The sequence below is a fragment of the Phascolarctos cinereus genome, unplaced genomic scaffold (genome assembly GCF_003287225.1).
Source record: "Phascolarctos cinereus isolate Bilbo 61053 unplaced genomic scaffold, phaCin_HiC Scaffold_4;HRSCAF=312, whole genome shotgun sequence".
NCBI lineage: Eukaryota > Metazoa > Chordata > Mammalia > Diprotodontia > Phascolarctidae > Phascolarctos > Phascolarctos cinereus.
The window spans coordinates 672,575,661-672,603,144 of NW_027555847.1; the positions used below are offsets into that span (position 1 = coordinate 672,575,661).

The following is a 27,484-nucleotide window of genomic DNA, read 5'->3' on the forward strand; positions in this document are numbered from 1 at the left end:
TAAGTCACTTAATCACTGCCTGTCTCAGTTTCCTCAAACTGTAAAAAAGAGATAATAATAGCACATACTTCCCGTAGTTGTTGGGAGGATCAAAAGCAAAAACATTTGTAAAGTACTTATCATAGTGCCTGGCACATAGTAGGTGCTTAATAAATACCTTCCCTTGGGGCAGCTAGGTGGAGCAGTGAATAGAGCACGGCCCTGAAGTCAGGAGGACCTGAGTTCAAATCCGGCCTCAGACCAAACACTTGACACACTTACTAGCTGTGTGACCCTGGGCAAGTCACTTAACCCCAATTGCATAAAAAAAAATACCTTCCCTTACTGGTCATGTTATCCTGGACAAGCTGCTAAACCTATTCCAGCCTCAGTTTCCTCATCTGTAAAATGAGAAGCATTAGACTCAATGCCTTCCAAGAACCTTTCAGCTTGAGGTCTATGATCCTATGTATATAACAATAAAATGATTGAAAATGAATTCAGTGAAATGTTAATGACTTATCATCCTCAGAGCATGGCTATAGAGAAGTCATCCCCTTCTCTGCAGAGGTGGGGGACTATATAGGTATGGGACACTGCATATGTCAGACTTTTTGGGTTAATTTTCCTGAATTTCCCCTCCTCTTCTTATTCTTTGTTAAATTTGGATGGTCGTCTGGGAGGAGAGGGAATGGGGCACATCGGGAAATGTGGGTGACATAGAGACAAAAAGATCAGTATTTTATTTTTGATAGAAAATGGCTTTTGTTGGTTGACGCACATCACTCTAAAAGACATCTAGGAATCCATAAAAGCTCAAGGCATGAGCAGCAAGCTTATGAAGAGCAGAAGAAATGAGAAAGGTCTGAGTAAATAAGAAAGCTCTTAGAAGAGAGGGAATAAAAGGGGAGAGAGAACATGCTGAATTTGATCACAATAGTTGGTCTTTCCGAAATCAAGTCAGAGTCAGTTATTATCACACTCTTTCAGCCTGCAAATGAAGTAATTCTGGAAAATGGGGGAAAAAAAGTGAAAAAGAAAAAAAGAGATAGAGGATGGAGAAAAATTGAGACCACATTCTTCTGAAACCTAGCCCAGAACAGGAATGAATGGAGACCCAGAGCCATCAACCACAGTAGGCAAAAAAAGATCACTGAGGCAGGACTAAAAGATGGTGTCAGCCCAGCAGCTGGAGAGGGAAAATGAAACTGAATAGCAGCCCCCAGAACGTCCTGTCTCAGGTCACCATACAAAGGAAAAAAAAAACTTGGGTTAAAAAAGTAGACACCAGGTTTGTCGTTTCGGTTGTGTCTGAGGGGTTTTCTTGGCAAAGATCCTGGAGTGGTTTGCCATTTCCTTCTCCAGATGAGGAAACTGAGGCAAACAGGCTTCAGTGACTTGCCCAGCTGCTAAGGGTATGGATTTGAACGCGGGGGCATGGGTCTTCCTGATTCAAGCCCAGGGCTCTGTGCACTGTGGCGCCACCTAGCAACCAGGTTGATTGTTGTCCTTTGTTCCCAGAGAGGACCAAAGTGACATCACTGTGTTAGAGTCAAGTTACAGTGTGTCTGACTGTGGCTGATCAGACCAATGTGAGCTCGGAATGCTCTAGCACAGGTGAGGCGCAGATAGTCCTTGTGAACATCTGGGGTGGATTCTCAAAATTTGCGCATCTCACATCTCTTTTGAGCTGCTTCAGTTCTGCTTTGCTCATAGAGCACAGCCCCTTCTCTGATGTGGGCACGCCATGCTGGGTGGTCCTGTGCCAGTGTCTCCCATGTTACCGGTACTTCCAGAGTTCTTAAGAGAGCCTTGCGAGCGTCCTTGTATCGTTTCTTCTGACCACCATCTGAACGCTTGCCCTGTGTGAGTTCTCCATAAAATAGTCTTTTTGGCAAGCATACGTTTTGCATTCGAACAATGTGGCCAGCCCATTGGAGGTGTGCTCTCTTCAGTAGAGTTTCAATGCTTGGCAGTTTAGTTCAAGAAAGGACCTAGTGTCTGGTATCTTATCCTGCCAGGTGATCTTCAGAATCTTCCTAAGACAATTCACATGGAAACGATTCAGTTTCCTGGCATGGCGCTGGTATATTGTCCAGGTTTCACAGGTATACAACAATGAGGTCAGCACAGTGGCTCTGTAGACCTTCAGTTTGGTTGTCAGTCTGATTAACCTTTTCTCTCCCATACTTTCCTTCGGAGCCTCCCAAACACTGAGCTAGCTCTGGCAATGGGTGTGTCAACCTCATTATCAATGTGTACATCCTTCGAAAGTACACCACCAAGTAAGTGAACTTATCCACAGCATTCAGAACTTCTCCATTTGCTGTAACCAGTGGTTCCATGTATGGATGGTGTGGTGCTGGCTGATGCAGCGCCTGTGTTTTCTTGGTGTTAACTGTTAGGCCAGAATCAGCACGAGCAGCAGAAATCGATCCATGCTTGTTTGCAACTCAGCTTCAGAGGCTGCATTGAGTGCACAGTCATCTCCAAACAAAATCATGCGCCAACGCTTCCTCCACTTCGTAGTCTTTTCAAGTCGAAGAATTTCTCATCAGTGCGGTAGCTGACCTAGATGCCATGCTCATCCTCATTGAAAACGTTTGACAACATGGCTGAAAACATCACGCAAGCACACAATCTTGTTTCACTCCACGGGTGACCGGGAAAGCACGAGGGCGTCGTCCGTTATCTAGAACCCGGGCAAGCATGCTGTTGTGAAGTTGATGTACAATGCTGATGAACTTCTCCAGGCAACCAAATCTTAACATAATTTTCCATAAGCCTTCATGACTGACAGTATCAAAGGCCTTGGTCAGATCTGCAAACATTGTGTACAGACTCTGTTCTGCTCCTGGCATTTCCCCTGGAGTTGTCAGGCAGCAGACACCATATCAAGCATTCCTTGGCCCTTTCTGAAGCCACACTGGCTCTCGGGTAGATGAGCATCTTCCAGGTGAAGGATCAGCCTATTAAGGGGAACTCTGGCAAGAATGTTGCCAGTAATGACTAGCTTCTAGATACCAGGTAGAACCAGTTAACAGAGGATTCCGATCCTAAGACTCCAACATCAACTTCACCTCCCCCACTGATGGTTTCTTTGATAGGGGTAAACCCACAGCTGAGACAGAATACAAACTGTAGTGGCTAAAAAATCCATCTCTCAGTGGTTAATGAGCCTCCACACCCTTCCTGCGGGACTGGTCGTTGGACAGAAAACATCCCCAGCCTGACACAGTGCCCTGTTCAGAGCTTCTCAGCCTGATGGGACCTACGAGAGTTCATCTTACCTGGCACAGCCCCTGAGAGCTCCAGGTCACTTTTCCCCCCTGTACTTGCATATGAAGTCATTATCTTCTAGCACGTGGATAACTTTTGTAAAGGTACCATGAAGAGCTGAGAAATAGATATATCACTATATATAATGAGCAATAGTTTTCCTTATAGAGGGTTATTGTAAAAAATGCCATGTTTTCATTTGTTATTATATAGAGACAGATTAATTTTATGCACACATCTACATGCGTACACATATATATTTCTATATTCCTTTCTATTCCCATTCAATAACTGCCAGAGTTCTAGAATGTCTAATTTATCCAAAACTACTCAGGTCCTTAGGGTGATTTTTGTTTATTTATTTTTTTATTATATCTGTCTAGCTCTGACAGGGGCACACTGAGGTCCCTATTTATTCTGATTTTGCTGCTATTTCTTCCTGTAATTCAATTCAATTCAATTTTCCTTTAAATACTTAGTGGCTGCTAGGCAGTCTAGTGGAGAGAGCACCAGCCTGGAGGCAGGAAGAACTGAGTTCAGCTCTGGCCTTAACGCTAGCCATGTGACCCTGGGCAAGTCACTTAAACTACTTCAGTTTCCTCATTTGTAAAAATGGGGATATAATAGTACCACTTCCCAGGACTGTTATGAGGATCATATGAGATAATCATTATAAAGCTCTTAGTGCTTGGCACATAGTACATGCTATAAAAATATTATCTATTATTATTATTATTTGGTGAAGCAGTCAGAGTTAAGTGACTTGCCCAGGGTCACGCAGCTAGGAAGTGTCAAGTGTCTCCTGACTCCAAGGCTGGAGCTCTATCCACTGTGCCACCTAGCTACCCTGTATTATTATTATCATTATCATTATTATTATAGGGGGAGCTGGGTGACTCAGTGGATAGAGTGCTGGGTCTGGAGTCAGGAAACCTTATCTTCCTGAGTTCAAATCAGGCCTCGGACACTTAATACCTGCATAACCCTAGGCTCGTCACTTCAACCTGTTTGCCTCCGTTTCCTCATCTGTAAAATGAGCTGGAGAAGGAAATGGCAAACCACTGCAGTATCTTTGCCAAATGGGGACACGAAGAGTCTGACATGACTGAAATGACTGAACAAGAACGACAGGGGGATGGAGTCAAGATGGCAGAGGGGAAGCAGTGACTCGCTTGAGGTCTCCCCCAAATCCTCCAAATATCTGTAAAAAATGGCTCTAAACAAATTCTGAAGCAGCAGAACCCACAAAAAGACAGAGTGAAACAAATTTCCAGCCCAAGACAACCTGGATGGTTGATAGGAAAGGTATCTCGCTCCAAGTGGGAAGCAGAGCACAGCGCAGCGTGGGTGCACAGGCCACAGCGAACCTGGAGCAGGCCTCAGAGGACTGAATCGTGGGCAGCTGTGGAAGTTTCCAGACTTATCGACCCAGGAATACAAAAGATAACTGAGAAGGTCATTGGGAAAAGTCTGTTTCTGCGGTGCTGAGAGAGGAGTGCGGGGTCGCAGCTCCATTTCCCTGAGAGCTCAGAGCGTGGTCCTGGGGCGGCGGCTGCCTCCTGAGCTTCCAGCCCGCAGACTGAGGGGGAATCTAGTGGCTGATCAGAGGGGGATTGTAGGGATCTCTTTGCCAGTGCTGAGGCAGGAATCTCTTGCTTTGCCTGTGCTTGGACCTGGGTCACAGTTCTGGGTAGTAATTCTGGGGTGAGGAGGAGCCCTGGCGTGGTGGAGCTTGTAGTGGCTGTGGAGAGAAAACCCTCCTCACAGTTCCAGGACAGAAAGGAATGCTTGTGGTCACTAATAGACCAGAGCCCAGGCCAGGAAAGGAGTAAACACCTTGCCCCTTATCATACCACCTTGGAAGAACTGAAAATTTACAGGTCCCTACAAGTATCTCTGAAATCAGCTGTACAAACCCCCGAAGCTTGGGACATTACATTCTCCACATTGGAAGCAGACTCTTATCTTAACAAAGAGTTTAAAACTCAAGTAATTGGCTGGGATCATGAGCAAGCAGCGCAAAAAGAGTCAGACTATATTATCTTACTTTGGTGACAAAGAAGAACAAAATATACAACCAGAAGAAGACAACAAAGTCAAAGCTTCCACATCCAAAGCCTCCAAAAAAAATATGAATCTGTTCCAGGCCTTGGAAGAGCTCAAAAGGGATTTTGAGAAGCAAGTAAGAGAAGTAGACGAAAAACTGGGAAGAGAAATGAGAGTGATGCAAGAAAATCATGAAAAACAAGTCAACAGCTTGCTAAAGGAGACTCAAAAAATACTGAAGAAAATAACACCTTAAAAAATAGCCTAACCCAAATGGCAAAAGAGGTCCAAAAAGCCAATGAGGAGAAGAATGCCCTAAAAAGAAAAATTGGCCAAATGGAAAAGGAAGTCCAAAAGATTACTGAAGAAAATACTTCCTTAAAAATTAAAGTAGAGCAATTGGAAGCTAGTGACTTTATGAGAAATCAAGACACTGTAAAACAAATCCAAAAGAATGAAAAATAGAAGACAATGTGAAATATCTCATTGGAAAAAAACTGACCTGGAAAATAGATCCAGGAGAGAGAATTTAAAAATTATTGGACTATCTGAAAGCCATGATCAAAAAAAGAGCCTAGACATCATCTTTCAAGAAATTATCAAGGAAAACTGCCCTGATATTTTAGAACCAGAGGGCAAAATAGAAATTGAAAGAATCCACCGATCTCCTCCTGAAAGAGATCCCCAAAGGAAAACTCCTAGGAATATTGTAGCCAAATTCCAGAGTTCCCAGGTCAAGGAGAAAATATTACAAGCTGCCAGAAAGAAACAATTCAAGTTGTGGAAACACAATCAGGATAACACAAGATTTAGCAGCTTCTACATTAAAGAACCTCCAGGCATGGAATATAATATTCCGGAGGGCAAAGGAGATAGGATTACAACCAAGAATCACCTACCCAGCAAAACTGAGTATAATCCTTCAGGGGAAAAAATGGTCATTCAGTGAAATAGAGGACTTTCAAGCATTCTTGATGAAAAGACCAGAGCTGAATAGAAAATTTGACTTTCAAATACAAGACTCAAGTGGAACATGAAGAGGTAAACAGGAAAGAGAAATCATAAGAGACTTATTAAGGTTGAACTGTTTACATTCCTGCATGGAAAGATGATATTTATAACTCATGAGACCTTTGTCAGTATTAGGGTAGTTGGAGGAAAAAATTATATGTATGTATGTATGTATATAGATAGATATAGATAGATAGATAGATAGATAGATAGATAGATAGATAGATAGTAGATAGATGGCACAAGGGGGGCTGAAATTAAGGGGTGCAATTTGGAGAATAAAATTAAGGGATGAGAGAGGATTATACTAGAGAAGAAGAAAGGGAGAGGTAGAATGGGGTAAATTATCTCACAAAAAAAAAAACAGAAAAGGCTCTTAAGTGGAGGGGAAAGGGGAAGGTGAGAGGGAATGAGTGAATCTTATTCTCATAGATTTGGCTTAAGAGGGAATAACATACACATTCAATTGGTATGGAAATCTGTCTTACCATATAGGAAGATAGGGGGAGGAGAGGACAAGAGAGCAGGGTGATGATAGAGAGGAGGGCAGAATGGGAAAGGGGGTAATCAGAAGCAAACACTTCTGAGGAGGGACAGGGTCAAAAGAAAGAATAGAATAAATGGGGGGCAGGATAGGATTAAGGGAAATTGAGTTAGTTTTTCACAACATGTCTACTCTTGCCTTTTCAATGAGGGTGGGTGGGGAGGGAGGAAGGGAGAAAATTTGGAACACAAAGTTTTAAAAATACATGTTTAAAAAAAGTTTTCACATGCAACTGGGAAATAAGAAATACAGGAAATGGGGTACAGAAGTCTATCCTGCCCTACAGGAAAATAGAAAGGGAAGGGGATAAGAGAAGGGGGGGGAGAGATAGAAGAGAGGGCAGACTAGGGGAAGGGGTATTCAGAATGCATGCCATCTTGGGGTGGGGGGAGGGATGAGATGGGGAGAAAATTTGGAACTCAAAATCTTGTGGAAATAAATGTTGAAAACTAAAAATAAATACTTTATATTTAAAAACAACAACAACAACAAAAACATTATTATTAGACACCAATCCATTTGGTGCATATACATACATACATACATACATACATACGTATATTCATACACGCAGATGCGTATGAAGTATTGATGTTATTTCATTATCTATGATGCTTTTCAGCATCACCCTCCTTCTGTCTTTTAACCGTCTGTTTTTATTATTACTTTGACTGAGACCATGAATGCTATCTCTGATTTTTAAAATTCATCTGAAGTATAAAAGTGGTCCCTCATTTGAACTTGTGAATCTTCGTTTCAAGTGTCTTTCTTGTAAAAAGCGTATTGTTGAATTCTGCTTTCTAGTGCATTTTGTCTGCTCCTTTCCTCTGTTTTATGGGTGAGTTCATTCCATTCACATCCACTGTAAGGATGATTCCTCGTATATTTCCCTCTATAATATTCTCTTAGAATTTGCCTCCTCTCTGCCCCTATCTTCACAAAAAAGGTGATAAAAGAAAAGAAATGTGGTCAACATTGGAAATATATCATTGAAGTGATATGAACCCGCTTCTCTGCCCTTACTCTTAATCTGGTACAGATTTCAATCTTGGCTCTTCTGCTTTCTTGCTTTTTTATCTCCTCTTTATTATTCATCATCCAGAGTGAAAGTTTGTTTTGCTTGTGACTGTTCCTTTTTTGATGCTACTCCCCCTCTTCAACCCCTCTCCTCTTTCCTTGGCCCCACCTGTTTATTTCTAAGTTTAATAAATTTCTATATCTAACTTGTTGTATTTGTTTATTCTACCCTCCGTTTCCTGGTTCAGATAAGAGTGAACTTCAGAGAGATCCTCTTTTTGCCTCTACCTTCTGAGAAGATTAAATTGATTCTGTAGCATTTCTATTGATCCTATTTACAATTAATTGATTTTGTTTTTTAATTGCCTAAGTCGTGGTTCTTTGTCTTTGAACTTAGTTGCAGAAATTCGGCTGGCCTGTAATGGGTTAAATTTAGCAATACACTTCTCTTGCTAATCACCGTTCTATTCTTTCCTCAAAGAAATCTGTTATCCTTGGGGGATGTGGGTGGACACTGGGGAGTCCGGTTTAGTATTTTTACACCACCAGACTATCCTTCAAGGATGTCTAGTTTGCTGTCAGAGAAGTCTGGCCCAGTAGTTTTTGACTTTGCAGGTGGACTCAAGCAATTAACTTTTCTAAGTCACAGGAGGGAAGGAGGGGGCTGTTGCTAGCCCCTAATTTCCAACTTTCAATCATATGATCCCCTACACTTCAGCTACGTAACCAGTCATGTTGTCCTTGATCCCATGATGTCATCTACCCTGTTCTGTTCTAATCCTATAAAAATGAGTTGTCTTCATCTCAGTGTCTTTAAACTAAAACTAAAGTAGAGCCATTGACCCATTCTTATTGGCAGTTTGTGCCCCATTAATAAATGTTATCTTGCTGCAAGAGAACGTGCCTCAGATTACCTTTGCTGCTTTTTACTTCTAACACTTCCTGCATGTTTGTATACTGTCTTCCTATATCCCACTTATGCAAAAATAATTTCTTCCTTCTTCCTTATTTCTTCTCTAGTATACTCCTTTCCCCCTTCCTCTCTTAAAACCTATGATATGGAGCAAACCAACCCCAGGCTCTAACTTTGTCTTATTTTACTCCCTCTGTGACCCTAAAGATAGTGGGATTCTGAAAGTATACTTGTCTTTTCTTCTCCTCCATTAAAAGCCTCTTCTAACTGTTTGAATGTATTCATCTTTCTAGGTTTCTCTTGTCTCGTATGTTTGCATTTTGAAGATTCTACCTAGCTTTGATCTTTTTTCATCAGTAATGCTTTAAAGTTCTTTGTTCTGTTAAAGGTTCATTTTTTACTCTGTAAGATTATACTAAGTTTTGTAGGGAAAATTAGTCTTGGTTGTAAGCCTTTTTCTTTTGCCTTTTGGAATATTATGTTCCAATATTTTCTCTCCTTTATAGTTGTTATATGTCTTGTGTTATCCTCACTGTGGTTTCTTGCTACTTGAACTCTTTTTCTAGCTGCATACACTATTTTTTCTTTGACTTGGAAGCTCCAGGTTTGGGCTTTGATATTTCTGGATATTTTCCTCTTCAGGTTACTTTCAGGAGGTGATCAGTGGATTCTTTCTACTTTCATTTTGTTCTCCGGTTGTAATAGATCTAGACAGTTTTCCTTAATGATTTCTTAAAATATGTCTCGGTTTTTCATTTGATCATGGTTTTTGGGAAATCCAGTCAGTCTTAAATTATCTCTCCTTAACCTGATTGCCAGTCACCTGTTGTTGAAAGTAAACACTTCACTTTTTCTTATACATAGTTTTCCATTTTTTGACTTTGTCCTAATACTTTTTTGGAATCCTTGCTCCCTCCAGGTTTTTAGTGACTCTGCTACCTGGGTAAGGTTTTCTGCCTCCTGCTTTATTTCCTTTCCTTTTTTCCCCCTCAGGAATACTAATTTCACTTACAATTTAATTTTTCATCTCTTGCGATATTTCTTCCAACCATTCTTGATGTTTTTCTGGCCAAGCTATCATTTTCTCTGAGGCTCTCTTTTTTTGGGTTTCCCTCATGGGTTTCTCTTAACCCATAGGATTTCTTCAGTATGTATAGCAATTTTTTTTCTATTTGCTCATTTCTCTAGCTTGGATGGATGGGGTGGGTAGACCCTGTTAGGTCCCGCTCCCTCAGTAGTCAGGATGTTGCTGCTGCTAAAGTTTTGAATGGGTCAGCTAGGACTCAGTCCTGCTCTTTGCCGGCGTCCCTGTCTTTCTCCTGGTACCCTGACGTAACGCAGGATTTAGCCTTGGCCCTCCTGTAAAGGCCTGTGCATAAATCCCAACCTGGAGTCCCCTGGTGTGGCCCTGACAGGCTCCAACCAGATGTCACAGGCTGTGCTGGCCTCCTGTGAGGTTCCTGGTTTGAGGGATGTCTGACTGCTATTTTGGTCCTGTCCTTTTCAGTGGTTCCAAGACAAGCTCTGATTTCAGGCCTCTTGTCAGGTCCCCGGTGCCAGGGCTCCGCAGTTTTGCTTCTGCCAGTGCTCTGGAGGAAGCTGCCTGGGCCCTTTGTTGGCTTCGTCTCCTGCTGTGACTGGGATGGGTGGATGGGTTGGCCCCTTTTGCCTTCGTCCCCTCTCTGTCCCCTTCTTGTGTAAAACCAGGCTGCAGGCCTCTTGGAAGACCGCTGGCCTGCATGGACTTTCTGGTCCTGTCTCCCTGTGCAGGGAGCAGCCAGGCCTGGCTTAGTCCCTTGGTGCTTCTGTACTCCAGGGCCAAGATCTCGCTGGCTCTGGGCCCCAGCTCCAGTGGGTACTGGCTTCCTCCAGCTCTGCTGTGTATCTGCTCAGAACTGCGCAGGCTTCTGGCGATTGTCCTGTGCAGGCCTGGACTGGATAGAGACCTCTGATGCTCTTTCTTATTTGGTTTTATTTATCATTATTCCTCCTGGTGTATTTTTAGAATTTTGCTGGAGTTTTTGTGGGACATCTGTGTTTCCTTAGGACAGGGGTGGGGAAGCTGCGGCCTGGAGGCCCCGTGTGGCCCTCGAGATCCTCCAGTGCAGCCCTTTGACGAAATCCAATTGGATTGGATTCCACACTTGAGGACCTGGAGGGCCACATGGGGCCTCCAGGTCACAGCTTCCCCACCCCTGCCTCAGGACCTTTCATGGTGCCACCTTCACAGGAAGACTTCCAGGCCGTGGCCGGGTGGCGGAGGACGTCTTGGGTGGAGAAATTATTTGTTGTTCAGTAGTCTTTAGTCGTGTCTGATACCATCTGGGGGTTTCTTGGCAAAGACACCCCTCAGAATTATACAGGGGGCATGATCTGCTTTATCTGAAGGAGCTCCTCGTTGATGAAAGTCTAGATCCTTCATGTCCAGTCTGTTTTGAGGTCTGGCAGGCAAGATTCCCTTCATTTATAATTTTTTTTCATATGTCCTGTGGATAAGCTTCCATGTGGTTTTTCAGCTCCTGACTTGCCCCAGGCTGATGGAAGGAGGGCCTGGCTCCTTCCTCGAGGTGGCAGTGGGGTACAACTGGGGAGGGGCCTAGGCCACTTCTCCTGCTCCATCCCTCTGACCCCTCCATCCCTCCCACCCATGTCTGACCCCTGTCCCTAGCCCATTGACCCCTGACGCTCTCCATCTGTCTGATGCTTCTTGACCTCCATCATTTGACTTGTCTGCCTTGATTAGTCAGACCCCTGACCGTTTTGTCCCTCCTCCTGCCTCTTGACCCTCTCCACGTTTTCTCTAGCGTCTGCCATGGCATTCTGGACCCAGCTGATGTTGCTGCTTTGGAAGAATTTCATGTATCGCAAGAGAAAGCCGGTAATGGGGGCCCCCAGGGAGAGGAGGAGGGGCCCAGGCTTTCTGGATCCTTGGAGCCGTGCTCTTTGAGGGGCCTTGGAGGGGCTCCTGGCAGCGCCTGTGTTACTCCCCCCAGGTACAGCTGGTCGTCGAGCTGCTCTGGCCGCTATTCCTTTTTTTAATTCTGGTTGCCGTCCGTCAGTCCCACCCACCCTTCGAGCACCATGAATGTGAGTAGGCTCCAGAGCCTTGCTCCCTGCCTTCCCCCACTTCTTCCAGGAAGCCTTCCTTGACTTTCCAGCCCAGAGGGAAAGCTTGTCCTTCTCTGAGCCTGAGCCTACCTCTGTCTCTCCAATTCCCGCTCCTCTGCCCCTACACCCAACCCCATCATTCTGCTTCCTCTGCCCCCTCCCATTCTTGACCCTCTGGCCTCAACATCCTCCTGCTTCTAGGCCCCTGTCCTTCTGCCTCCCTATTACACTGTCCTCATGCCCCTGAAGTAGTCCCAAGCCCTTAGATGATCTGTTCCCTTTCATGCCCCATTCACCCCCCACAGATCCATCTACTTCTCTGCTTCCACGTCCCTTATCCTCCTTCCTCCCAGCTCCCCTGCATTCCTGTGTGTTGGGTCAGGCTGTGCCCACAGGGTCCCAAAGGCTCCCCAGGGGCGGGGGTCTGGGGGTGAAAGAGAGGGCCCAGCAGAGCAGATGTGCCCTGACCCACCTGCGTGTACGCAGGCCACTTCCCCAATAAGCCGCTGCCTTCGGCCGGCATGGTCCCCTGGTTCCAGGGCCTCCTCTGCAACGTGAACAACCCCTGCTACCGGTACGCCACGCCTGGGGAGACCCCCGGCGTCCTGAACAACTTCAATGAGTCCTTGTGAGTGAGCAGGACCGAGTGTGGGAGGGCTGGGGGAGGGTGTGGGATGGGAAAGGGCGAGGCAAGAGGCCATTGTTGGCTCTGGTTCTGACTCCGCTGCTGGCTCTCTCGGGGACCTTGCCTCCTTTCAGCCTTTTTCTCCTGTGTATACAATGATGGAGCTGGATGGGGGGTCTCTAAGGATCTCCCTAAGTCTGAAATTGTGTAGTCTAAGCATCTTTCTAGCCCTAATATCCTAGGTCTAGAGTCTGGGTTCTAAGGGCCTTTCCAGATCTGACGTTCTGCAAAGTCAGTTTTATTCTATTCAATTCACATTTATCGGTCAAGGGCCATGCATGTGTGAAGGGCCTGCTGTGTACTAAGCCCTGGGAATCCAAATACAGAAGCCACCAGGGCTTTCACGCTAGCAGGAGAGACATCATGCACATCTACAAAGAAACAGAAAACACTTGGGTCATTTTGGGGGGGCTAAGGGGGTACCAGAAGCCGGGGAGACTAGGCAAGGGCTCATGTAGGGAGGTGGTGCTCAAGCTGAGCCTTGAAGTAAGCTAGTAATTGGAGGAGGCGGTGGGCGACGAGGGCAGGCGGTCCCAGCAAGGAGGACATGCACAGGGATGGACAAGCATGTCGTGGTAGAAGAAGCAGCAAGGCCAGTGTGCCTGAAGCATTCAAGTGCAAGAGGAGAGGTCTGGGAAGGTCGGACGCAGCCGGGTTGTGAGGGCTTTAAATGCCAAACATTGCATTTCAGAGGTAGTTGGGAGCCATTGAAAGTTTTTGAGCAGGGGAGTGACATGGTCAGACTTATGCTGTAGGAATATCGAGTTGGCAGCTGGTGGCCTGGAGATACTTGAGCGAGGAAACTTAGGAAGCTGTAGCAGTGGTCTGAGCCAGAGAGGATGAGGGTGTTGACATTGGGGGAGGAGAGATCAGAAAAGGTCAAATGAGTGGGAAGTAGCAGGGCTGGGTGGGAAGACTTAGAAAATGCTTGGGTGTGGGGAGTGGAGGACAGGAGAGAGTCAGAGATAAGCTAGAGGTTGCCATTCTCTGTCTGAGCCCCCTGATACCCACTTTCCAGGATCTCCAGGCTCCTGGCTGATGCCCGGCTCGTCCTGAGCAGCCCCAATACACGGAGGACCCTTAGAAGCTTTGGGAAACTGATGCCTTTCCTGAACCCGCTCCAGGGGTCTGGTGAGGGGAAAAGGTGGTGGTGCTGTGGTTGGAGGAGGAGGGACGGTGATGTAACTGCCATAGGGTGGACATTGGGTGTGCGTGGGGTTCTCAGATTAGGGGTAATATCCCAAGAGTTAGGGGATTATGTTTATGGTGGTGCTGGGCCTGGAGTCAGGAAGAGCTGAGTTCAAATCCAGCCTTAGACAGTTACTAGCTTTAGTGTGACCCTGAGCAAGTCATTTTTTAAAATTTAATTTTTATTTTGTTTTCTTCTCAATTACATGTAAACAGAAATTTTTAACATTCTTTTTTTTTTTAAAGTTTTGAGTTCCCCCTGCTGTCTTGCCTGAACACCCAAGTTATCTGGAAACAAAGAATTGTCTAGAAGAGAGATTCTATGCGTGGGTCACTGTTAGACAAAATTGAGAGAATTTGTGAGACAGTGAATTCACTGAAGCAAGACCCCAAAACACGGCAAGCTAGAGAGTTCTGCCACTGTCTTTAGTCTGGCTTTAACGTGAAGTCCCTAAACTGCCCCAGTCTGAGAATTAGGTACCACTGTTTAGGTGGCATAAGTTTCAGGCCAGCTTTGGCACCATTTCCTATTATTTTTCATTTATGCCAAGTTATGTGTTCTCTTTTAACACTAGGAAAAGTGGAAGCAAAATGTTCATTGAAATATTTTTTGGGGAATGAGAGTGGTTTAAGGATCAGTGATAATTCTCCAAGAATGTACTTTTCTTACCTCAGCATAGACTTGTAGTCACTCTGTGTTTGTATATATTGCTAGAATTTAGGTAGACTTTAAATGGAATTCTATGGGTTCATGTTGTGTAGCTTCCAAAAAAAATTTTAGTTCTGTATTCTTTCTCCTTCCTCCCTTCCCCCCTCCTTGAGAAGGCAAGCAATTTGATATAGTTTATACATGTGCAGTCATGCAAAACATTTCCATAATAGTCATGTTGCAAAAGAAAACACAGACCAGAAGAAAAGCCAAGAATCATGAAGTGTAGAAAGTATGCTTCGGTCTGCACTTAGACTCCAGAGTTCTCTCTGGAGGCGGATAGCATTTGTCATCATAAGTCCTTTAGAATTTGTCTTGGATTATTGTACTGCTGAGACTAGCTAAGTCATTCACGGTTGATCATGGTACAGTATTGCTGTTACTGGGTACAATGTTTTTCTGGTTCTGCTCATTTCACTTTGCATCAGTTCATGGAAGTCTTCCCAGGTTTTTCTGAAAGCATCCTTGAACAAGTCATTTAAGCTCGATTTGCCTCAGTTTCCTTAAATGTAAAATGGGGAGAATAACAGTACCTCCCTCTCCCAGGGTTGTTATGAGGCTCAAATAAGATAATATTTGTAAATCATCCTGCACATAGTAAGCCATATATAGATGCTTGTTACTCCTTTCCCTCTTTCCCCTTGTTAGAAGGAAGTTGAGTGCCTGAGGGACAGTGGTTGGCCTTTTCAGTCTTTCACAACAAGGCGGTATGATGCAGTGGGAGGAGTGAACTTGGAATCCAGAGACTTAGGTTCAAATCCCAGCTCCACCACTTACTCGCAGTGTGATTCTGGGCAGGTTACTTCCCTTCTCTCTGGTCCACAGTTTCCCCTTCTGTGAAACAGGGATAACAATTCCTGCCCTGCTTTCCTCACAGAAATACTGTTAGGATGAAATGAAAGAATGAATTTGAAAAATGCCTTCTGAAACAGTAGAGTGTAATCTAGGACCTTGTAAATGGTAAAGTGGCTTGTAAACCATAAAGTACTTTGTAAATTGTAAAGTGTCTCACAAACTATAAAGTGCTCTTTTCTCTCTCTCTCTCTCTCTCTCTGTCTTTCTTTCTCTCTTTCTCTCTCCACACATGCACATTATTTATTAAAATATATATACACATACATACATATATCTATATACACATGTTATATATGATTACATTGACATATGTGATATATAATATTATTTATATTGTACTATATATATAAACATGCACATATCATATCTTTCTGTCTGTCTAAGACATAGTGATTGTGATCCTCTGCTCCTCAGCCCTACCACTCCGAAGCTACCTGCTCCCAGGAGAGACCTTCTCAAAGTTCCTGCAAGAGAATACATCTCTGCCCCCTTCTCTGGCTGAGGAACTTTTGGAGACCCGGCTTAGTTTGAAAGAGGTAGGTAAGGCCTGGGGTCCAGAGACTGAGGGGGAGAACTCTTGAGCCAGAGAGTTGTCAAGGGTGGGGAAGGACAGCCTTAGGGAGAGGGATGAACGAGGACACATGAAGGGACAGTGACTTGGTGGGTACTAGTGGGTTTGTGAGACATGTGTGGACTGCCAGGTGACATGTGCCAAACCAGGAGAACAATGTCTACAGTAACAGTGGTGTTATGAGAACACACAACTTGGAAGGATGCCAGTACTCTAACTGCATAATCACCCACCATGATTCCAGAGGACTTATGATGAAACATCCTCCCACCCACCCACCCCCATAGAGAAGTGAAGGACTCAGAGGGCAGAAAAAGACTTTTTTCCTGGATGTGACCACCGTGGAAATTTGTTTTGCTTGACAATCCATGTTTGTAGTAGGGGTTTTCTTTTTCTTTCTTATGAGGGTGGAGGGGAAGGAGAGGCAGATTTTCATTAATTGAAAATAAAATTTAAAAGAAAATCAAAGATGGGGCATAGTGAATTGAGTCCTGGATTTGGCATCAGGAAGACTTGGATTCAAATCCTGTCTTTGGTACTAGTGGTGTGACTTTGGATAAGTCACTTAACCCCTCTGAGCCTCAGTTTCCTGGTCTGCAAAATGGGGTTAATAGTGCCTGTTGCAGCTACCTCCCAGGGTTGTTGTAAGAACCAAGGAGATGATGTGTGTAACAAACTGCCTTGAGGGCAGCTAGGTGGCACAGTGGATAGAGCACTGGCCCTGAAGTCAGGAGGACCTGAGTTCAAATCCGGCCTCAGAACAAACACTTGACAGTTACTAGCTGTGTGACCCTGGGCAAGTCACTTAACCCCAATTGCCTAAAAGCAAAAAAAAAAAACTGCATTGCAAACCTTAAGCCCTACATCCCCTTCTCTTGGTGACCCCAACTGGTCCCTGGCCCCTCCTCTTCTCCAGCTGCCCCCAGCTTTGCCTTTGCCAGATCTGGTCTGCAATGCCTCCTTGTTGAGCACCTGGCTCAGCGCCTCTGATGCCCTGCAGCGAGGCCTGTGTGCCCTCCCTCCAGCAGAGCTCCAAGCCCTCGGTGCCAGCCTCCTGTCCCAGGCAGACCCAGATCAGCTTCTCTCTGTGAGTCCGAGGCACTGCTGGGAGTCAGGGTTGAAGCAGGGTTCATCTTGTCCAGGCTTTGGGCCGGAGCAAAGGCTGCCCTCGGGAGGAGAGGGGTTTGCTGGGGGAGAAGAGGAAGCCTTGGGTCTGGCCTGGTCCTGGACCAAAGGAAAGGAGAGGCCCACCTTTCAGCTCCTGGGTCTGTCACTCCTTCCACCTGTCCATCCTCCTGTCTGCCATTCACTGTGTCTGTCCACCTGTCTGTCTTCCCATCTGTCTCTTCCCCTTTGTCCATCTCTCTCCTTTTCCCTGTGCCTCTCTGTTTCTCAGTCTGTCAGTCCTTCCGTCTGCTTGTCCTTGTCTGTCCTCCATCCGTCTCTCCATTTGTTGGTCCCCATGTCCATCAGCCCCTCCATCTGCCTACCTCTTCATCCTTCTGTCTCTTTTATTCGTCCCCTTCCCTTTCCCTTCATAGGCAGTAAACGCCAATGATAGACAGCTGAGCCCCACGGCTGTGGCCGCCTTCGTGGAGGCATGGGAGGCCACGGCCAGGGAGGTAAGAGGCTCTCCCTGTCCTCCTCTTGAGGGGGAGCCCCCCGGGGGGCTGGATGCTTTCCCCAGAGGATGCTGAGGGAATGGGGGTGGGAAGGAATGGGACAAAAATACCCAAGGGGTGGGAGTGCGTGTGAAGACCTGGGAGAAGGAGGCCAGCTGTAACAGGCGCTAGGCCCCAGAAGGGAAGGTGAGGGAGACTTAAAATTTCAAGTGTGTCTCTGTAAAAAGAATGGACCAGCATTCATATCATAGACCTGCAGGGATCTGCGACCTTGGGCACATTGCTTTATGTTCCTGAGCCTCAGTTTCCCCATCTGTAAAATGAGAAGAGTGCATGAGATGAGGTCTAAATTCAAGCCTCAATCTAATGATTTCTAGACCAGGGAGTTCAGGTCAGAGTAGGTCATCGGAGGCCTCGAAAACCCTGGTGAAGAGTTAGGGGCTCATCCCTTGGGGTGCCCACCCCTGCACCCTCCCATACCTCTGTGGGGCCTGCTGCCCATCTGCCCCTCCAGCTCTCTACCCTGCCCAGCTTAGCAGAGCTTCGGGCAGAGCTGCAGAGGGCCCCAGGTCCAGGCAGCCCTGTGGAAGGAGTGTCTCGAGTCCTGTGTGGAAAGTCCAGAGATCAAGGAGTCGAAATCCCTTCCCTCAACTGGTATGAAGACGATGACCTAAAGGTGATGTTGGGACAGGGCCAAGGAAGACTGTCCTCCCCCACGGACAACAGCACCAGTGAGCCAAGTTCTTATCCCTTCTCTGCCCGCCCCCACACCTCACCCAGCTCACCCCGACCCCTTCACGAGGGAGTACTGGGCCAGGGCAGTGTGGCTTAGTGGGAGGAACCATGGCCTTGGAGGTAGAAGAACTGGGCCGGAATTCTTGGGTAATCCACTTTTCTCTGGGCCTCAGTTTTTTCCTCTGTAAAACAGGATAATAATTCCCACCTGGAACTCCTCACGTGTTGATGAGAGTAATATTACCCTGACTATCCTTCCCCTGGGGGACCAAAGTGGTCATTATCAAATCGGGGGTGGGAGTGGCTAGAGAGGAGGGTGGATGATGTTAGGTGAGGAAGGAGACATTCTGTGAGGTGGGGGAGAGGCATTGAGAATTAATTAATCTGGAGGCACCATGCTAAGGCAGAAGGATCAGGAGTTAGGAGTCCTGGCTCTGACCATAACTTGCTTTGTGATGTCCAATTTTTACGTTCTGTGAGCCTCAGTTTCCCCATGTGTAAAGTAAAGGGGTTGGACTCTAGTGTGGTAGTGGATTTGCAGTCAAGACAGCCCAGGTTCAAATCCCAGCCGTGCTAGTTACTATCTCTTCATTTCCCCATCTGTCAAGGTCCCTTCCAGATCTGACAGTCCATGATTCTGTGATTCTCCTACTTGGAGGTTATCCAGGCCTCCCCCTCTTTCTCCCCTTTCCAAATGCCCAGGTCCCTTCTGCCAGAAGCTAATAGAGTCCATGGAGGCACATCCCATATCTCGGCTCCTTTGGTGGCGGCTCAAGCCTCTTGTTCTTGGCAAGATCCTGTATACGCCCGACACACCGCTCACCCGGAGAATCATGGCCGAGGTGAGGGGGTTCCACCTCTCCTAGAACTCGAGTTCTGGCTGTGATTCAGGCTCCTATCCCAGTTAGGTGTGTGTCCTCTGGATCTCCCCATGTGTGACCTGAGCCCAGTCCTACCTCCTTGCTCTCACACTCCTGGAGAGGAAGGTGCTATGGAGGAGCCTGGGGTGCTAACAGAGCCCGGGCTTAATTAGAAGCAGCCTGAGATAGGAGCCAGGAGACTCCTGAGTTCATGGCACTTGACTAGTGGGATGGCCAGGGGACTTCTCTGATCCTTCATTGCTTTTTCAATAACATGTGGGAGCTAAACAAGAAGGTCTGTAAGGTTACTTCCTTGACAGTATAGGTTTTGTGTTCTAAAGTCCCTTCTAGCTCTGATACTCAGTGTTTTCTGTTCTGAGGTCCCTCTCAGCTCTAAGGTTCTAAATTATCCATCCCTGTACCCCCACCACCCCAGCTTTAACATTCTGTGTTCTACTGCCCTTCCCTCCTCTGATATTTTGGGTTCTAAGGGCCCTCCCATTTTTGACACTATGAATCTTTGTCCTGATTCTGCTACCCACTGGCTTTTCCTGTCTTTGTGCCAATTTGTTCTGTAATTTAAGGTTGATCCTTCATTTCCCATCAGCCTCTGGGGAGGGTCAGATAAGAGAACAGATGGGAATGAAGGGTCATTTTCTTGAAGAAATTATGGAACCATGAAAACCTGGGTCATCCTTTCCCTTCGTCCTTTGTGGTTTCTCTCCCTTTACACTCTCCCCCCCCTTCCCTTCTTACCTTCCTTTCTGTCTTTCTCTCTCCTCTCCCTTTCTTTCTCTTTCTCCTCTATCCTCCTTTCCTTCCTCTCTCTCCTTTCCCTTCCCTTCCTCCCCCTCTTCTCTCTCTACCCTCTTTCCCTTTCTTCTTTCTCTCCTTTCTCGTTCCCACCCCTCTCTCTTTCTTTCTCTCTCCTTTTCCCTCCCTCCTCTTTCTCTCCCCCTCTCACCTTACCTCTACTTTGGGACACTCGAACAAAGCCCCCATCCCTGGTTGAGGAGGGAGGGGGCAGATGGGAAGGGGCCCTGACCAAGCTGCTTTGTGCCTGGGTCTCTGTCCAGGTGAACCAGACATTCCATCAGCTGGCCCTGCTGCGGGAGCTTCATGGCCTCTGGATGGAGCTCGCACCCCAGATCTCCAGCTTCATGAACAACAGTGCCCAAGCGGTGCTCCTGAAAGGTAGTGATGGGCTGGCAGCCCCAGGGAGGTTTTGGGGGGGCCAAGATCATCAAGGGCCAGGAGGCAGCCTGGAGCAATGGGGAGGGGGCTGGATTTGCAGTTGGAGTATTGGGGGGATACACACTCTGCCACTTACCACCTGAGTGACTGTGGGCAAGTCACCACATCTCTTTGATCTCACTCTAGCTGGCCTCGGTCACTTCCAGCTCTAGCTCCAGAGTTTTGATTCCATGAACAGGCATTCATTAAGTACCTACTGTATACTTAGCCCTGGGCACCCCATCCAGAGTGGGAAAAATACTGGGCTGGGAGGCAGGGGACCTGGGGTCTAATACCATGTTGTTTTTAACCTTAGGCAAGTTCCTTCCCCTCTCTGGCTTTCTTCTAAAAGAGTGTAGGATTTCAAGTCAAAATGCCTGCGCTTAAGTCCTGGGTCTGTGACTTACCCGGAATGATCTGGGGCAAGTCACCTTCCCACCCTGAGTTTCAAGTTTCCTCTTACATAGAATGATCTGTGTTCTAAGGTCCTCCCAGCTCTGACATCCTGTGTTCTAAGGTCCTCCCAACTCTAACATTCCATGTTCTAAGGGCCCTCCCAGTTCTAACATTCCATGTTCTAAGGTCTGACAGCCTCTGTTCTAAAGCCTCTCCCCAGCCCTGCCATCCTGTGTTCTAAGGGTCCTCCCCAGCTCTGCCATCCTGTGTTCTAAGGGTCCTCCCCAGGTCTGACATCCTGTGTTCTAAAGCCCCTCCCCAGCCCTGACATCCTGCGTTCTAAGGTCCAGCTCTGACATTCCATGTTCTAAGGGCCCTCCCAGCTCTGACAGTCTCTCTTCTAAGGGCCCTCCCCAGCCCTGACATCCTGTGTTCTAAGGTCCTCCCAGCTCTGACATTCCATGTTCTAATGGCCCTCCCAGCTCTGACAGTCTCTGTTCTAAGGCCCCTCCCCTGCTCTGACATCCTGTGTTCTAAGGGCCCTCCCAGCCCTGACAGTCTCTGTTCTAAGGCCCCTCCCCCGCTCTGACATCCTGTATTCTAAGGGCCCTCCCAGCCCTGACAGTCTCTGTTCTAAGGCCCCTCCCCCGCTCTGACATCCTGTATTCTAAGGGCCCTCCCAGCCCTGACAGTCTCTGTTCTAAGGCCCCCCCCCACTCTGACATCCTGTGTTCTAAGGGCCCTCCAGCTTTGACAGTCTCTGTTCTAAGGTCCTTCCTAGGTTCCTGTCATATGGTAGAAAGAGCAGTGGCTCTGGAGTCAGAGGACCCAGGTTCAGACCCCACTTCTGATGCTCACTGCTTGTGTGACAAGTCACTCGCTGGGCCTCAGTTTCCTGTTCTGTAGAATGAAGGGGGGTTCAGTTAGATGGCCTCTGAGATGCCTTTCCCCTCCCGCTCTGTGGTCCTACATTCTGTCTCCTGAGTGCCTAATCAGTTATCCAAACACCAAATTCTTTGGGAGCTCAGAGGAGGCAGGTGTCTCTGGGGCCTGGATTGGTCGAGGAAGGCTTCATGGGAAAAGATGAAGTTAAGCTGGGACTGGTTTTGGAGAGGACGAGAAGAGGGAGGGGCATTACAGGGGCACGGGAAGAGCTTGGTTGGACATAAGGGTGAAAATGGGCTCAGGCCAGGGACCCAGCTAAGGGGCTTCCCCCTTCCCCCGGTCCTCCAGAGGCTGTTCCAGATGCCCTCCTGGGAAGAGAGGCTGAGGCGCCCCAGGAACGGGACGTCGGCCATCCGCACCTTCCTGGGCTTGGACAGCAGTGGCTACACTTGGAAAGAGGCCTACGAAGACATAACTCTGATAGTGGATAAAGTGGGGAAAGTCCTGGAGGTGAGATGGCGGCCTTGTCCCGGGCCAATGCTCTTAAGCTCCCCGCCCCCATCTTCCCCTCTTTCCAGCTCCCCCACATGCACAGAGGTGGTAAGTGGGCCAGTAAATAGAGTGGTGGTGGTCATGCTAGGTGTATGACCTGGGGCAAGTCACTGCCGTCTGCCTCAGTTTCACCAACTGTAAAATAAGGATGGCAATGATAGCACTGTCTCACAGGGTTATCATAAGCATCAAATGAGATAGTAGTTATAAAGCGCTTTGCAAATCTTAAAACATAATAATAACAATGATGATGATGGCTGACGCTTAAATAGTGTCTGCTGTGGGCCAGGCACTGTTCTAAGTGCTTTACAAATATTTCATTCGATTTTTACAATTCTGGGGAGTGAATGCTGTCACCATCCCCATTTTATAGATGAAGAAACTGAGGCAAACAGAGGTGCAGTGATTTACCTAGGGTCACACATCTGGGAAGTCTCTGAGGCCAGATTTGAACTCAGGTCTTCCTCACTCCGGACCCCAGCATTCTAACCACTGCTCCACCTTGCTGCCTGGGTACCTAAGTGCCAGTGGTGGTGGTGATGGTGATGATGATGGTGATGGTATTTGGTCTTCCCTCGTCAGAACATCAGCCCCCTGAGGGCTTCTGTTGGGCCTTGTTTGCTTCTGTCTGTACCTTCAGTGCTTGGCCCAGTGCCTGGTGCATAGCAGGTCTGTGCCCTGGCTCACACCCTTCACCGTCGGAGTCACCTCTGGGGGCCGGGTCTGGGCCCTGGTCCCGTGGGGGGAAACACGGTCCTGTCCGGGGGGGGGTCTTGGGGGACAGAGCCCTCTAAGGTCACCAACAGGCCAGAGGCTCTGTGCCAGAAGGCCACCAGAACAGATGGGTGCCTGATAGCAGTACAAGCATGAGCGTTTTCATATGGTCCGAATCTTCAAGTTCATCCTGTCAGAGACTCCCAGTGTAGAAATGCTCACCTGGATCCGGATTGGGGACTGGCCTGGAGCGTGGAACACAGGCCTTCCTAACTCTCCCTCCAGCGCTGTGCAGAGTCACTCTGCACGGCAGATACTTATGAAGTGCCAGCTCTGCGTAGAAGCGCCCCCGTGCTCAGCACTGGGGGAGACCAGAGTTAAAATCCCCAACCCAGTGTGAGGGTGAAACGCTGACGCCCATATCCATGATCCTGCTCGATAAACGTGTAGTGATTGATTGACGATTCATACAGCAGACAGGGGCAGGGTGTCCAAAGGGGGCTGTGGACTAGAGGGTAAGGGAAGACTTCTTGGAAGAGGTGGCATTTGAATCAAGCAAGCAAGCATTTATTAGGTGCCTACTGTGTGCCAAGCACTGAACTCAGTGCTGGAGATGTGAAGACAAAGATGAAACAGCCCCTGCCCTCAAGGATCTTGTCTACTGTGGGGGGAGGCAGCAGGTACACAGAGAAGCAACTGCAAGATCTGTGCAAAAGAAATACGTGCTGGGGTCGGGGCAAAGCGGGGAAGGCTCCCAGGAGGAGGCGAGTTTTGAGCTGGGATTCAAAGATAAAGAATAAGATGGGAACAAATGCATGTACCTTCTGCCCTTCTACCCCCACCCCACCCCACAAACATATACACATACTTATATAACACACAAATACATGTGCATTCATACATATGTGTGTGTAATGCATATATACGTGAGCAAAACACATGTACACATACATGCATGCACATAGAATATGCATGTATATGGCACAATGCTTGAATGTATGTGTGTGCCCTTGCATATGTGCTTACACAACACACACATAGCCATGTATGCAAACATGCACAGCACATACAGATGTGATACACATGTGTGCACACAGATACTCAGTACATGCTCACATACCGTACATGCATGAACGCAGGCGTGCGTGTACACGCACACATGCGTGTTGGACTCTAGGGCTTTTTCCCGGGTTCCTGGCAAGCTACTCTTTGCTCCCCCTGGGTTGGGGTCTGGAATCCCCCCAGCGGCTGCCCTCCTTCTCCTCTCCCCCGCAGTGTGTTTCTCTGGACAAGTTGGAGCCGGTGGTGACAGAGGACAGTCTGATGGAGCGGGCCGTGGAGCTGCTGGGGCGGCGGCGCTTCTGGGCTGGCGTCGTCTTCCTGGGGCTCCAGGACGGGCGAGCTCCGGGCCACGTCCGCCTCAAGATCCGGATGGATATCGACGATGTCGCCAGGACTAATAAGATCAAAGACAGGTTGGAGGCGGGGCCGGGGGGCTGACGTGGCTTCCTGGACGCGCAGGAGCAGTGCGGCAGCCTGGACCTGACCTTGCCAAGGCTGCTCTGGTCCCAGGCTCATCTCACTGCTGTTCTCTGTCCCGAGGGCCCTCCCTGCTCTGACATTCCATGTTCCCAGGTCCCTTCCAGCACTGCCATGGTATTAGAGGAGGCCGCGTCATCTGGAGGGAGGTGGGCGTGGTACCAGGGGGATGGAAATCCTTGCTTTGTAAGCTCTTTCCGGAGAAGGACGGAGCCTGAGCCTGGCATCCTGCCACCAGGGGCATTGTGTTTGCCATTATCCCTGCCTGTTCCGTACAGGTTCTGGGACCCCGGCCCGGCAGCGGATCCTGTATTGGACATGCGCTATGTGTGGGGTGGCTTTGTCTACCTTCAGGACCTTCTGGAGGGGGCAGTCGTCCGGGTGCTGAACAGCTCTGCCCGCCCTGCCAGCATCTACTTGCAACAGATGCCCTACCCCTGCTATGTGGATGATGTGTGAGTGACCCCACCCTGGGCATCTCAGGGGGCCTCATCAAAGCCCCAACCATCCATACCTAGGCCCGCCTGGGCACCCTGGGTAGCCTGTGCCCGCTTTGGGCATTCCCACCCTGGGCATCTCAGAGCCTTGTCAAAGCCCCAACATTCATACCTAGGCCCACCTGGGCACACTGGGTAGCCTGTGCCCCTTTGGGCATTCCCACCCTGGGCTTCTCTCCAGCCAGACCTGAGAGAAGGAGCTCTCAGACTGAGGGCTCTGTGTTCAGAGGAAGGTCAGAGTGATGGCCTGGGCTCTTCCTCCTCCTGTCCTTCAGATTCCTGCGAGTGCTGAACCGGACACTGCCGCTATTCCTGACCCTCGCCTGGATCTACTCGGTGGCCCTGACCGTGAAGGGCGTTGTTCAGGAGAAGGAAGCTCGTCTGCGGGACACCATGCTGGCAATGGGCCTGGACCGCAGCGTCCTCTGGGGCAGCTGGTTTATCAGCAGCCTTGTGCCATTCTTGGTCAGCAGCAGCCTTCTTGTTCTTATCCTCAAGGTGAGACGGGCCTCTACCCACTCAGGGGGCCCCACCTTAGATCCAGGACCCCCCTCAAACCTAGGAACCTCCTCCCTGCTCCATCCCCCAAGCTCAGGGCTGCTCCACTCAGTCACTCCCACCCAGAACACCCAACTCCATTCACCATCCCCAGGGAAACCCCACTCACTGAGTCCCCCTCATCCTTCACACACAAGGATCCCAGAGTCCTCCTCCCATATCCAAGACCTTCCACATTTCATTCCTTAAGCATAGAGCTCCCTCCCTCACACTCTGTCACCCATACATATCCAGAGTTCCCCCCATCCCTTCAGACCCAGGGACCCCAGAGTCCCTCTCCCATGCTGAGCCCCCCCCAACTTAATCACCTATACCTAAGACCTCCCCACCCCATTCTATTTCTTAAGCCCAGGGTCCTTCTTACTCCATCCCCCAGGACATCTCCCATGCCTAGGGAACCCTACCACCATCCCCCTCAATTCTAGGGCCCCCTTCCTCCATGACCATACCCCTATTTGTCCCTAAAACCAAGGGCTCTCCCTTCTTCATCCCTTAACCCAAGGGTGCCATACTCTGGGTAGCCGCCCTCCACCCTTTCAAACCCGAGGCCATCTAGACCAGCTCCCACATTTTCACAAGTGGGGAAACAGAGGCCTAAGTGACTAACAAAAGTTTACCCAGGCAGTAAACAACTCATCTCTAATATTTACTGCTTATGCTATCTCAGGCAAGTGAATTAATCTACATGGGCCTCATTTTCTTCCTCTGAAGCCTACTTTAGATCAATGATCCTATAACCCCTGTATCGTGGCCCCTCCCAAGCCTTCTCTTCAATCCTTGCTCTGTTGGCCCTATTTCCCAGGCCCCAGATTTGTTACTGCCCTGACCATCCCCATTACCCTGAGTTTTGGGGTCTGCATCCTCCCCTAGGCTCGGCCTAAGGGTGGGGAGAGAGGGCATTTGACCTCCAAAATGGTGGTGTAGGCAGGGGTGTCACTGGGTCACCGCCTTCCCTTTCTTTCTGCAGCAGGGGGACATTCTCCCCTATAGTGACCCCTTCCTCGTCTTCCTGTTCCTGGCTGCCTTTGCTGTTGCCACTGTCTGCCAGAGCTTCCTGTTCAGTGCTGCCTTCTCCCACGCTAATGTGGCGGCTGCCTGCGGAGGCCTCCTTTATTTCACCCTCTACCTGCCTTATGTGCTCTGCGTGGCCTGGAGGGACCATCTACCCCCAGCCCTGCGCCTGGCTGCGGTGAGGCTTGCAGTGTGCCTGCCCAAGAAGTCCTGAGCCTTGGACTGTGGGGAGGGGGGGGGCAGAGGATGCCCTGGGCCTGTTTGCAGGGACTCTGGCAGTACCCATCCTGTGGGCAGCAGGGGAGAGACCTATACCCACTCTGCCAGGGTGCAGGGCAGAATAGAGGACCCTCCCCCCTCCAGATTCAGTGTCTTTACGGGCCTAAATACTCCATATAGACTTCTTCCCCCATAGGCCTCTTCCAGATGTCCCTCATGGACCCCATGCCCCTATAGACTCTATGTCCTCTGGATCCCCCAGTGCAAGCTTCCCCTTGCCCAGTTGTAGTTTTCAAGGAATTATTTTCCTCCTTAAGTTTTTGATTCTCAATTTCCAGTTGGTTGACTTTCTTTTCATAATTTTCTTGGTTTTCTTGGATTGCTCTTCTTTTTTTTTTTTTTCCTTTGATCTCTCTTATTTGATTTTTGGAGTCCTTTTTGAGGTCTTCCAAGAACTCTCTTTGTGCTTGGGACCATTTGACGGTTCTCATTGAAAAAGGAGTGGCTTTGTTAGCTCCCTTATCTTCCTCTGAATATGAACCCAGATCTCCATCCCCATAGTAACGATCTATGGTTGGGTTCCTTCTGCTTTGCTTACTCATTTTTATTTTTTATGTATTTTTTTTTGGTTTTATTTTGTTTTTAGCAGCTATTAGCATAATCAAGTTTTAGTCCCAAGGTATGGGGAATGATGCCCCGAACCTCAGGTCCTTCTGACTGTTATTTTCTGAGGTCTATCTTGGGCCCAACCTTGGGCT

At 48.2% G+C, this 27,484-nt stretch overlaps 1 protein-coding gene across 11 annotated transcripts in view; it reads left to right on the plus strand.

The window, feature by feature from the left end:
- Nucleotides 1-27,484, plus strand: part of LOC110196176 (phospholipid-transporting ATPase ABCA7-like) — a 59,756-nt gene that overhangs the window by 5,820 nt on the left and 26,452 nt on the right. For 10 of the 11 annotated variants that reach the window (XM_078154085.1, XM_078154083.1, XM_078154084.1 and 7 more), the window contains 15 exons: nucleotides 11,594-11,667; nucleotides 11,783-11,876; nucleotides 12,384-12,525; nucleotides 13,601-13,713; nucleotides 15,749-15,870; nucleotides 16,822-16,992; nucleotides 17,447-17,527; nucleotides 18,042-18,258; nucleotides 18,965-19,104; nucleotides 20,199-20,313; nucleotides 21,983-22,146; nucleotides 24,178-24,377; nucleotides 24,720-24,896; nucleotides 25,214-25,436; nucleotides 26,464-26,685. In XM_078154085.1, coding sequence (XP_078010211.1) covers nucleotides 11,602-11,667; nucleotides 11,783-11,876; nucleotides 12,384-12,525; nucleotides 13,601-13,713; nucleotides 15,749-15,870; nucleotides 16,822-16,992; nucleotides 17,447-17,527; nucleotides 18,042-18,258; nucleotides 18,965-19,104; nucleotides 20,199-20,313; nucleotides 21,983-22,146; nucleotides 24,178-24,377; nucleotides 24,720-24,896; nucleotides 25,214-25,436; nucleotides 26,464-26,685 — 2,247 coding nt within the window. In that variant the 5' untranslated portion in view covers nucleotides 11,594-11,601. The remainder of the gene's footprint in view (nucleotides 1-11,593; nucleotides 11,668-11,782; nucleotides 11,877-12,383; nucleotides 12,526-13,600; nucleotides 13,714-15,748; nucleotides 15,871-16,821; nucleotides 16,993-17,446; nucleotides 17,528-18,041; nucleotides 18,259-18,964; nucleotides 19,105-20,198; nucleotides 20,314-21,982; nucleotides 22,147-24,177; nucleotides 24,378-24,719; nucleotides 24,897-25,213; nucleotides 25,437-26,463; nucleotides 26,686-27,484) is intronic. The other variant, XM_078154081.1, reaches the window with a different exon arrangement.